Source organism: Arachis ipaensis, chromosome B9, assembly GCF_059453495.1.
Source record: "Arachis ipaensis isolate K30076 ecotype BB chromosome B9, ASM5945349v1, whole genome shotgun sequence".
NCBI lineage: Eukaryota > Viridiplantae > Streptophyta > Magnoliopsida > Fabales > Fabaceae > Arachis > Arachis ipaensis.
The window spans coordinates 119,932,760-119,945,630 of NC_142444.1; the positions used below are offsets into that span (position 1 = coordinate 119,932,760).

General features: G+C 29.1%; 1 protein-coding gene across 1 annotated transcript; it reads left to right on the forward strand.

The window, feature by feature from the left end:
• The first annotated feature begins 2,037 nt into the window (after positions 1 to 2,037).
• On the forward strand, positions 2,038 to 4,985 carry LOC107618488 (auxin-responsive protein IAA14). The gene is made up of 5 exons (XM_016320583.3): positions 2,038 to 2,571; positions 2,915 to 3,192; positions 3,755 to 3,890; positions 4,367 to 4,428; positions 4,650 to 4,985. The coding sequence occupies exons 1-5, from the start codon at positions 2,297 to 2,299 to the stop codon at positions 4,685 to 4,687; spliced, it is 789 nt and encodes a 262-aa protein (XP_016176069.1). The 5' UTR covers positions 2,038 to 2,296; the 3' UTR covers positions 4,688 to 4,985.
• The last annotated feature ends 7,886 nt before the right edge of the window (positions 4,986 to 12,871 follow it).

Sequence of the window (12,871 nt, forward strand, 5' to 3'; positions counted from 1 at the left end):
AATTTTCGATCTATCACTCAACTCATACCGGAGGCATCGAGTACAAACTCTAAAAGTGAGTATATTCGATAGCATTGGTTTTAATTAATGGCATCTATAAAAAATGTAATAGATATATATTATAATAATATATATAGTTATTTATACCTTAATGTAAAAATAATTCTTTGCTTTAAATTCTCAAAATAATACTCACCTTTTGAGTGAATAAAATTTAGAGTAATGTTAGAGGACTAATAGAATTTTATTATTTTTGGTCAATAATTTATAATTAGTTACTATTATTGAAAAATATTGGCTAAAGTCTAAAAGTATATTATTAGGTTACTAAACTAAAAATATTGAGTTGATGACTAAAAATATTAGTCAATATAAAATAAAATTATTAACCCTTGAGTTTTTCTCTTAAATTTAGAATCTATTAGGAGATATTTTGGCCAGACTTGGTTTAAAACGTTTTGAAGAGTTATTTGTTCTTTTTAAAAATATAAATACCTTGTTTTATATTTAGTAAATAAAAAAATAATGTACTTATGTTTGTAATTTTAATTTTAAAAGTTGAATGTGTTTAATAAAGAGTTTTTTAAGTTGGTTTATATTTATTAAAATTAAACAATCTGATATAATCTTATATTTATGTTTATTATAATCTTTTTAAATTTTAAAAATTATTTTTTAAATGCAATTGTTTTTTTATGTTTATTGAAAGTTATTTTTAGTTTGATTTATTAAATAGAGATGGTACAACTTAAAAGAAAAAGATAATCTTTTAAAAGATAATTTTCATAGATTATTTTTTAAAAAATAAAAAGTTTACTAAATCAAGCCGTAGTTAGTCCAAAATTATATATTTAAAGAATTGTTCGAAATTTCACGCACGAACATATATGTAAACTTATTAAGAGGAGAAAAGTTTTAGAGCAATAGTTAAATTATTTTTGTGTAATTTTGAAGTTATTAATTAAAATTATAGAATTATTCATAGATATAATTATTAGATTAGGCTGCCTGTGTTATATTTTTTGATGTAAGAATATATATGTATTCCACATTAATATCTAAGATTAAAGCTTATCATCAATAATCTATATTGAAAATTGAACATATTATAAAACTTTAAGTGGACAAACTTTAAACATATGATCCAACTATTTGAGGTGGTAAATAATCATGATATATCCGCGCATGGAAATTTCCAAAATTACATGTATATATTAATTACATTATATATTCATTTCCTAGTGAAGATGACAGAGAAAGAAATTATAGAGGGTGCACTATTTTAGATAACTAAACATGGTAACCAGTCCTCAAATGAGAGGACAGCAGAAGACGGAAAACTAACAAGACCAAGTGCCATGCATGTGCCTTGAAAATTACAACAAAGGTTGATTAGTACATTTGGGGAGACATATTTTGGAAGCCATTAACATTTTGGTAGGTACCCTCAAATAATAATCCCGTTTATCATCAAAGGAGAAATAATTGTTCAACTATATATTATATATAAATTTTTTTTTTTTTTTTATCGACACGACTATTTTGTTATCTTTGGAATTTCAGTGTACTTTATATTTTTTAATTTTTAGTGATTATATAAATTTAATAATATTTAAAAATTTTAAACTTATAACCACATTTTTTATATTATAATTTTTTTATTTTTAAAGTTAAAAAAATTAAATATTAAAAAATTATTATTTTAATAACACAATTATCTAATTACTGTAACTATCATAACATAATAGTTGTAATTTTTTAACAATATTTTTTGATTTGATAAATTAAAAATTAATTTATTATTAATTAAAATTATCATTTAAAAATTTATTATTAACTAATAAATTATTATATATATATATATAGACTCAAAAAAATTATTATATACATAAGATAAAATTTAACTCTTTAATACTTATTTAAGTAGATTATTAAAAACAAATTGGCTATAATAGTCATGTGAAAGAGTCCGTTAAGCCTACCCATTTGCAAAGATCAACGCCCCATATATGTCCAGGTGTCAGCATGCAATTGGATCCAAACATGATATGACATACACATGCAGTCACAAGCACAAGTTCCTCAAAGGGCCTATATTATTGAGGGGCTATCACATTCTCTCTCTCTCTCTACTGCTTCCAATTTCTATATAGCCAAACCAAGAAAGCATTATAATAGAAAGAAGAGAACACCATATTCATAAGAAACAGTTTGAGAGAGCAAAGAGAAAGAGAAAGAGAAATTAGAATTAGAAAAGAAGCTGAGAGAGTTCCATTTGATAACGGTAGAGCCAAAAATGGCAACTATGTTGGCAAAGGAGCATGGCTTGAATCTGAAGGAGACTGAGCTTTGCCTTGGCCTGCCCGGCGGAGGCGGAGGCGGAGGCGGAGGCGGAGACACGGCAACGGCAGAAACTCCGAGAGCCACCGGGAAGAGAGGGTTCTCTGAGACGGTTGATCTGAAGCTTAACCTTCAAGGCAATGATACTAACAAGGAAGATCTGAATGAGAATCTGAAGAATGTTCCAAAGGAGAAGACTCTCCTTAAGGACCCTGCCAAGCCACCCGCTAAGTATGTTTCCCTTAATTAATTCCTTTCATCTCCCTTATTTCGTTATATAATAAAATTATTCTTTTTTAAAAATTTAAATCGATAAAGGACATGAATATACTTATATTTTTAACATATTTTTTTTAAATAGGAGTTTTTTAAGGTATATTTAAATTTTTGTATAGATTTTTTTGTACTACTTTTTTTTTTCTTTTGAATGAAAACAAGTTAAAGATGACACTCTAGACTTTTTGTTTATAACTTCTCTTAAAAATTTAAATTGATATAAAAAATCATATTTTTAATACATTAATTTGATGAATTTAACTGAATATGAAAATATTATTATTATGACGATGATCAGAGCTCAAGTAGTTGGATGGCCACCAGTGAGGTCATACAGAAAGAACATGATGGCACAAAAGGTGAGCACTGAGGAAAATAACAATGGCAGCGCCACCACTGAGAAGACAACAAGCAGCGCCGCCGCTGCAGCCACCACCGCAGCTTCTACTGGTGGTTCATTTGTGAAGGTCTCCATGGATGGAGCTCCTTACCTTCGCAAGGTCGACCTGACAATGTACAAAAGCTACCAAGACTTATCTGATGCCTTGGCCAAAATGTTCAGCTCCTTCACCATGGGTTAGTACCATATCCATATTCATATTTCTTAGTTTAGATCTCCAAATTCGATTTACCATTTTTACACTTTATCAGTTCTCTATTATCGTTTAAATTTATTTAAATTTTATGAGTTTAATTCAATTACTTAGACCTCCAAAAGCTCTATTATTAGTTCAACTTTGATGAGACTGAACGTGTATATAATAATATGAAAGAAAATAGCACATAAAATTACAAAGTTACTATTATTATTATTATATATAATGAAATAAAAAATTAATTTTAATGCATTGTTTATATGCTGAAAATTAAATTCATATAATAATAGTTTTTAAATTTGTTTCTTTGATGCATGGGAATCTGTGTTGATGGTGCTATTAATTAGTAATATGTTTAATTTAATTTATATACATATTTGTTAGAATTGTTACATTCTGGGGTTACAGACTTACAGCTAGGCATATGTATAATTGTGTATGATTGTGGCCTGGGTTTTATTTGGGTGTGAATGATTAAGTAGTACTATTATTGATAATAATAATATTATTAAATTAGGGTGTTATTATTGTAATTGATGAAGGTAACTATGGGTCCCAAGGAATGATTGATTTCATGAATGAGAGCAAGTTGATGGATCTTCTGAACAGCTCTGAGTATGTGCCAACCTATGAAGATAAGGATGGTGACTGGATGCTCGTGGGTGATGTCCCATGGGAGTAAGTTTCTATTACCTTCATCTCACCACCACCGCCGTCGTTGCCGCCACCACCACCACTACTCTCTCCTCTCTACAATTTGATTACAGTTTTCATAACACTCGTTCATTCAAATACACAGTTAGGAAATTATCACCAAATTATTTATTTTGAAAATCTAAAATATAACTATTTTTGTTTACTTTCAATATAATTTCTTTTTTATATATTGACCTTTATTTAATTAGCTAGGTGCTATTTCCTTTATTTATATATATATACAAACATTTAAGTATTGTACTTATTATTATCAAAAAGAAAATTAAATGTATTATTTACTAATTAATTACTCATGTGGATTAGAAATTTTTATCTAATTAAAAAAACTTTGATTATTAAGAGGTTATTTAGAAACATGCTTTTAATTTAAGAGTTTTTTTTTACTTCAACACATAGAGACCCATGAAATTAACCTAAGTTATTTACTTTTTGTGAAGGATGTTTGTTGGATCATGCAAGCGTCTGCGAATAATGAAAGGATCAGAAGCTATTGGGCTTGGTATGAATTATTGATCATATGTTTGGTTACATCAACTTTTTCTTTTCATTCATTTAATTTTGCTTTAATATATATGGAAGTCATCATTATTATGAAACCCAAATAGGAAAATACTAACAATCATGATTCTTCATAGTTATTATTTTAGATAATATATATTATTATACACCACTTTCTGGCAAGTGAATCTAATATTGGCATGCTTTCCTGTGAACTTTCAGCGCCGAGGGCCATGGAGAAATGCAAAAGCAGAAGCTGAAGCTGAAGCTGCTGGTCCAATACATGTTCTATATATATATGATCAGAATCCGTACCAAAGTTTACCCTATAAAAATATATATGAATCCACCATAGCACTTCTGCTGCTGGGACATATGTTTTTATTTACTTATTGTTAGTTTGGCATTTGTCTGTGTTTTTTGTATTATTATTGTTGGTATATAGATTCAACTTTTAATTTTAAGGAGCCTGTGATGGTGATGATGATGGGGGCATTTGTAATGGAACAAGAAGCAATAAACTTAACCTATAATACTAGTCTGGCTTGTTTATTATTATTATTATTATTATTATTATTATTATTATTATTATTATTATTATTATTATTATTATTATTATCCTTCATTTGCTGTCATGATTATTATTGTGTTGTATATGTGCTTAATTATTATTATTATTGAATATTAATGCATATTACTTTATTATTCTTCCCTTTATTAAGAGATTCCTCATAATGTATGTATTGTATATGTATAGGTATATGTATATCATTATTGTTATTTATAATTTTTTTTGCCTTTTTGTGTGCTTTAAATTAATTTTTGTGTACCCCAAAATTATTGATGTCTTGGCTGGAACAGGAAGGTATATTAAATTGTTTATATGGTTCACAAGTGAGAGAGGGAACAAGGCCATGTGCATGTTGATGGAGCTTCGTTTATGGCCATTTGTTTTATTGTACCTTGTCTTCTATGGTATCAATTTTTGCAAAAATCAAATGCGTATTAACTGGATGAATGTAGGGTTGGTGAGTGAATGTGGTTGGAATATCATTTATTATTATCATTATGAAGAATAGTGATGACTAGTAGCACTTGCATGTTTCATATATATAATATAGGAGTACTTTAATTTATTGTCGTAGTACTAAACAATTTTATTTATGGGATCAATAACAATAATATTATTATTTGATTGGTGATAGAGTCAATGATATATTATATGTATACGTACACATTCCATTAAATGTATGTAAAGTATAAAAGAATTCTTGGATCGGACATTGTGACAGCCTTATGTCCTAGCTTTCTAGGAAATATCCATTATTATATGGGATTTGTTATATATAAAAAAAAGCGATTGTACTTAGAAATATCTCATCAATGATATATATTTTATGTCCAAGTAAGATCTGAGAGATTCAGGGGATGGGTTGGAATAAGGTCCAACAACCAATCTTAGAAGTTTAATTTTGTGTCGAGCAATATAAATATATGTGTGTGTTATTTCTTACGTTTCATAAGTAAATTGCATTGCTCAATTATGTAGGGTGTATGTAAATAGTTCTAATATTGTAACTTAGTGTAGGTTCTTTTTCTTCCAGGGATTTTCATCAGTGCACAGTTTCTACGCGGGCTGTGATGATGCATTTAGGAACCAGCTAAGAGAATGAGACCACCCAACAGTAGGTGACACAGGTTGAATACGGCTAAATTATGTTTTTTTTTTTTTCTAACATTTTTTCTTAAAATATTTTTAATATTAAATTTTATTTAATTTTATCCTTAACATTTAGTTAATGCCAAAATTATTTTTAAATATTAGTTCTATATAAAATTTTAAGGACAAAATAAAATATTTTCAAAAATAATTTTGATACAAATCAAAATCGTTTCCGCCATGATCGCTGACACCACCACCACCACGTGCCTCTGCCTCTCCTGTGCAATATCATCTTTTTAATTCTCTCCTCTTCCTTTTCCCTCCCCACCACCATTGTTCTCTCACCCTCCTCCTTCCGCCTCCCTCACTCATTCTCATCGACACCACCATTGCCGCTCATACTTTATTTTACACTTGCCTCCACCATCACATCTCTCCCCACCCGATGGTCATGTTCCTCTTCCCTACTCACACAGCAACAACAACAATACAATAATTAATTTTTTATTGATAAAAATTAAAGCAATAACATATGCAAAGATAGTGAGTCTTAAACAAAAGATCTCCGAAGAAAAACCAAATTATTATATTCTAGTTTTTAATAAGATCATTAATTAGAATGTTTGTAGATTTAATTCTCTAAAACGAAAGAGATGATAAAGTAAAAAATTGAAACTCTAACGATCATCCTCGATTAAGGCTGCAAATCTATTAAGCCTAATAAAAAATGGGATAAATAAGTTTTGCTACAAATCTGTTATGATTTATTATTTTCTTTAGAAACTAAGATATATAATTGGTTGATATTCAGATAGTTCTAACTTTTATTTATTATTTTTAAATATTTACATACTATTTATTAAAACGATCAGAATACGCAGCATAAAGAATCGGCCACCAAAATATAGCTATCTATAAAAATAGGTATTGAAATATAAAATATATATTAAAAATAAATAAATTAATTAAATAATATATATATTTATAAATAAATATATAATAGTTAATTTTCTGTACACTTAAAATTTTTATTTTTAAAAAACTTATCATGTATTTTAAACTATTTATTTTCTTTTAAAAATTAACTTAATTATAATGTAAAAGTTTATAAGAAAACTTGATAATAATTGAGAGTTAAACAAAACGAGAAATATGAATAGATTAGTGATTATTATTACAAAAAATATAGAGATTACATTGAAAAGGAGTTCATTGAATGGTTTATTATTGGAAATATTTAGTAACCAAAGAAAATCAGACAAAAATAACCATAACTTATCTTATTTAGCATTTATTAATTGTTGCGACAATTAATTAATACTAAATAAGGTAAGTTCTGGTTTTTCTTTTTTTTTTGGTCTACCTAGCATTATCCGTTTATTATATATGATAATAATAACTGCAAATGATAACATAAAAGTTTTGGCAAATGTAACTCTATAGCCAACTTTTATTTAATATAAGTGTGTAACATATACTATCACGTTTCTTACTTCTTAGAGACCTTTCATTTTTTCATTATAAGACTGCATTTTTTGTTTTTTAAATATAGATGATATATAAGACTGGTGTATTTCGTTTATGGTCAGGATAATAAGACTTATATTGATTATGCTACATATTTGTGAAATTCTATAAAATTTTTATAGTCTTGTTTCATAAAAATAAATATTTAGATATTATAATAAAAAAATCTAAAAATTAAGTAAATAAATAATGAAGTACTAAAAAATATTTAAGATTTAGAACTATTTAGAATTAACTTGAAGAATCTATAAATAAGTTATTATAGAGTTTATTATAATCAACTAATAACAAGTATATCAAGTCTCAGTAGTAGCTTTTGTACTCTCTTCTTAATTTATCAATAATATAACTATCAATTTTCTCAAACTATTTATCTAAAGTTCCAAACTACTTCTTTATCAAAATCACTCTTGTTATTCTTGCTACAATATTCAAGTCCATAATACACTAAACCAACTTCTAACTATTTCATTAAACTAATACTGGTACTAGAGCTGCGTTTGATCATCTACTGAGCGTAAAATTTTTTTTCTTAACCTATCAACTATACATATCTACTACATTATAACACACTCAAACAAATTTTTCCATAACTATGACTATCTCAATCATAAATATTTTCCTACCTATATTGTCAGAAAACAATTATGAGAATTGGCATTGCCAAATAAAAACCTTTCTATAGATACAAGACTTGTGGGATGTCAATGAAGGATTCAGTGTGCGAAAGTATCAAGCAACACTTTTCGTTGCAAAAAAGAAAAAACTGAAAGTACACTACTACATAATTGACTTTTACTAACATTTAAAAAATGTTACCAAATTATATTAAAATGTTACCTATGTATATTAGTAACATTTTAACAAATGTTAAATATACTCTATGTTACTAAAGAATTTTACTAATATTTTTCTAAAAATTTAATAACATTTAGTAAAAATGTTATAAAAGATATTCTACAGTAATATTTTGAAAAATGTTACAATAGATATTTCTTGGTAACACTTAGAGAAATGTTACAATAGATAGTTTTTGTAACACTTAAAAAAAATGTTACCATAGATATTTTTTGTAACACTTAAAAAATATTACAATAGATATTTTATGTAACATTTAGAAAAATATTACTATAGATATTTTTTGTAACACTTAAAAAAATGTTACCGTAGATATTTTTGTAGCACTTAAAAAATGTTACAAAAGATCTTTAGTAATATTTTTTTAGTTATATTATACTGTTTTTTATTTTATATTATACATAATATAAATATACTAAAATTAATTATTACAACATAAAATATTTCATTAAATTTACAAATTCACAAAATAAAATTTTTATAGACTCTTTTATTAATCAATGATATAATCATTGTACAAATTTATTTCGTGATGTAAATAAAATGAGAAAAAAATACTTATAGCACTTGAACTCTATTTCCATTGCGAATATCACATTTGACAATAACTGACAAGTCTCCTACGCGCTCTTCATGCAGAATTGAACTTGGAGAATTTGATTCATTCTTTATATTGGATTCCATGATATGTTGTATTGCCTTGATGGCCATGAATATCGAGGTATCAACAAATCGACTGTGCACAGTGACGGATCCAGAAAATTTTTTCAGTGGGGGCAAAATAATAAAATAATAATTCAAAATAATAACAAATAATTTAGAATTCTATTCTTCTAGGTTTCATATTTTGAAAAGATTGAATAATCTTTTCATTGTCAATACAATTAAATGTCTCTCTTTCTATGTATGTCACTAAACAATCATTTAAAATTCATCCCCATACAGTTACGAAGTCGACTCTTTATGATGTTCATAGCAAAAAAGTTCTTTCAACTGATGCAGTTGCTACAGACAAAAATAAAGCTAACTTTAAAAGATGAAACACTAATGGATAAACAATATTCTTTCGAGTCTCAACCAACTTCTGAAAAAGAGCACCAATTCCATTTAAGTCCGAAAATTGATCATCAGAACGCACATCTAGTATGAAGTTCTCAAGTTGACTGTCAAATGCCAAAAGTTGAGTGGAAGAAAATTCTAATAGATAAAATTGAACTAACTGGATCAACTTCTCCTTATCAAATACAAAAAATACAAAAAATGAGTGTCTTAGATTCAAACAAGTTATGCAAAGAAGCAATTCAAACTAATAAAAAAGTTCACAATTCTACACAAATTAAAAATTTAAATAAATTTCCAACAAAAACAACAAAACAACTAATATCCCAATCCATTCTAAGCTCTTGCGGTGCTGATGCATACCTGATGATGAGACAGACTTAATTATTACTCATTGAGGTAATATAAGCCTATAAGTCAATGAGGTAATATTACTCATTGAGTCATTCTTCAACATTAGTAGAATAGTAGTCCAGACTCCAGAAACAGAAATTGAGCATATAAACTTACTTCAAAGGCCCTGTAATGAAATTTAAATAATACCATATAAACTTATTTCAAAGCTCATATAAACAATAGTATAATACCATATAATGAGTCTTTACATATCAGATATTAATCTCCATTTTTTCCCATCTTAAACAAGTAGGAAAGACGCAATCTTTATATATCGAAGAAGAAAAAAAGGAGTACAGTGTAAGTGAATAAAATTCAATCACAATTCACAAATTAACAAACAAATTAATCCAAGAAGTGAATAAGTGAATTAACAAACAAATTAATCAAACTAAACTTTCAAAGTTGCAATTACATTAGAACAAATTCAATCACAAATTCACAATTAACAAACCAACTAAATCAATTATCAAACAAATTAATCCAATTAGCAAACAAGTGAATAAACAGAATTGCAGATCGCTGAATCATGATTCATGAATGTACCAAGAAATAGAATAATCCAAGACTGAATCTGAACAGATGAACTCTAGGAACTAGGAAGCAAAAATGCAGAACCCAATAGGCAGTAGCGGTGCGGGCGTGCGGCGTTCAGCGGCAGCAGGACGAAGACGAAAGGTAGGCGTTCTCTGCTGAAATCTGAAGAGTGAAAACCGAAGAGAGAAGAGGAACGCAGATTCGCAGTATTAGAAGAAGAAGAAGAAGAAGGAGGCACAAGGCAGAAGCCAGAAGGGGATGCGGAGACGCGGCACGGCAGCAGTGACTCTGGACTCTGGAGACAGGAGGGCGGAGACGTCAGTGAGGAGAGAACCGTGACACTTTCTGAAATACGGAGTGGTGGCACGTGACACGGCAACAACGCCAAAAGCAAGCCAGTAATGGACTAATGGCTCTTAGCCTCTTAGTGCAGACTGCGAAGACTGGAGCCTGGAGGAAGGGCTGGAGCCTGGAGGAAGGGCTGGAGCAGATGAAGAAGATTGGGGAAAAAGAAGGGTTAGGGATTTAGTTTGGGGTGGGGTTTGAGCCCTGGGGTCAAAATTAATTTTATACTGGGAGCAATTAAGATATTTTACTAAGAACTACTAAGTCATTTTTAGAATTTCACTGGGGGCAGTTGCCCCCACACCCCAATGAATACATCCGTCCCTGACTGTGCAGCAGGAAAGATTTTCTATCTCTGACCACTCTCTCCTCTTCAGTTTTGTAGGGAAGAGAAGCCAATACTGTAAAATCTAAAGCCCATTGTCTAAGCTCATATTCACCATTTCTACCTTGGCCACCACCATTATCACTCCAGCTTTCGTCCTCAGCAGGAAGGGCAGGAAAGTTTGAAGGTTACTCGGCAACAGATAGAGGGACAAGCCAGGTATTTTTGGAATCCATATGGAAGATTGCCAAAATGAATGAGATAAATTGTTAGGAAAAGAAAAAAGAAAACACTTTTTTATTTAAAAGAAAAAATAAAATCAGTTGGTATAAATATTACCTTGTTATGTTCAGACTTCAGAGAAAGTTTTCATTAAAGATTCATATGCCTGCACCAATCAGAAAATTATTTAAAAAGATTTCAATAGAAAACTTGAATTTCAAAATTGTGCTTATTTAAAATTTACAAAACAACCAACACAGAATATAAAAAACGTTAAAACTTAAAACATGAATATGTTCCATTACAGCAAAAAGTTCATGATTAGTAACCAGAAAACTACATACATTAGAGAAACCTCGACTTAGCTGTTGCAGAAGATCAACCAAAGTGTGACTTTGTAGAGATTGTTTTCCAACAGTATAAAACCCTTTCTCTGAAGCCGCCACTTCTATTACCTTCCCATTGCAGATTTTAACCTGCATGTCCCATCACCATTTTCAGCTTCAAATTACTATTATTGTAAGAAATGACAGTTTAATTTCTATGCTAATTGTATCTGAAACAACTAACATACACATATATATAAAGAAAAAATTAGAATCTGAAGCTGAAAGTAGTCTCCTTTACTTCTATCTTCTTCACTTTTCAACTCACATTTCTTCAAATCTGTAATTGACTCAATTACCCATTAGCACAAAATTTAAAACTTTATCCATAATCTTCGTCCCCTATTATCATTTAAGTACGTGAAATAAACTGAATAAACAAAAATGCATGAAGACAAAAATGCAGAGGAATGAGCCAGAGTGAGGGTGAGAGTGGTAGTTAGTTAAATTTACCTTTTATCCTTTGGCTTATTGGAACAAATGAGAGGGCCGAGTGGAGCTGGATATTTCCTCGACATATTCACGGGTGCGGAAAAAAATTAAAGAAGTTACTAGGCAAGGTGAATCACCTTGAACAAGAAAACTAGCAAGCAAATTACAAATCTCCCCTAAGACTAAGAATAAATAATAATGTATATGACATGGTACATGCCTGCTTCTTTTTATTGGAAATGAAAACAACAAAAATATCAGATCCTTCAGCATTGGCTATCCCATCAGTGCACAACTTCTTGCAAAGTAAATATACATTCTCCTCACTGCAAATAAATCACAGGAAGAAAAAACATAATCATCATAAATAGATAGCAGAAATGGAATATCGGTTTTAGATTGAAGATGAGACTTAATATGGTAGTCAACAATGAACATGCATATAGTTGAGGTCTTCTTAGATGTATGAAAAATGCAACATCATCGCTATTTTTTATTGATCCCTACCAAACAACAGCAAAATCAATGCTGGATTGCATTGAACCCGATTCCATGAACAAGCACTTGAATCATCTTTCTATGAAGCAAGAGATGAAGAAGGGTCATAGAGGTCTGATTTGAACACAATCAGGCCAAGAACATCATCATTCAGCTGAACATTATTCATGTCATTGCTGTCTCCATAGCAAAAACT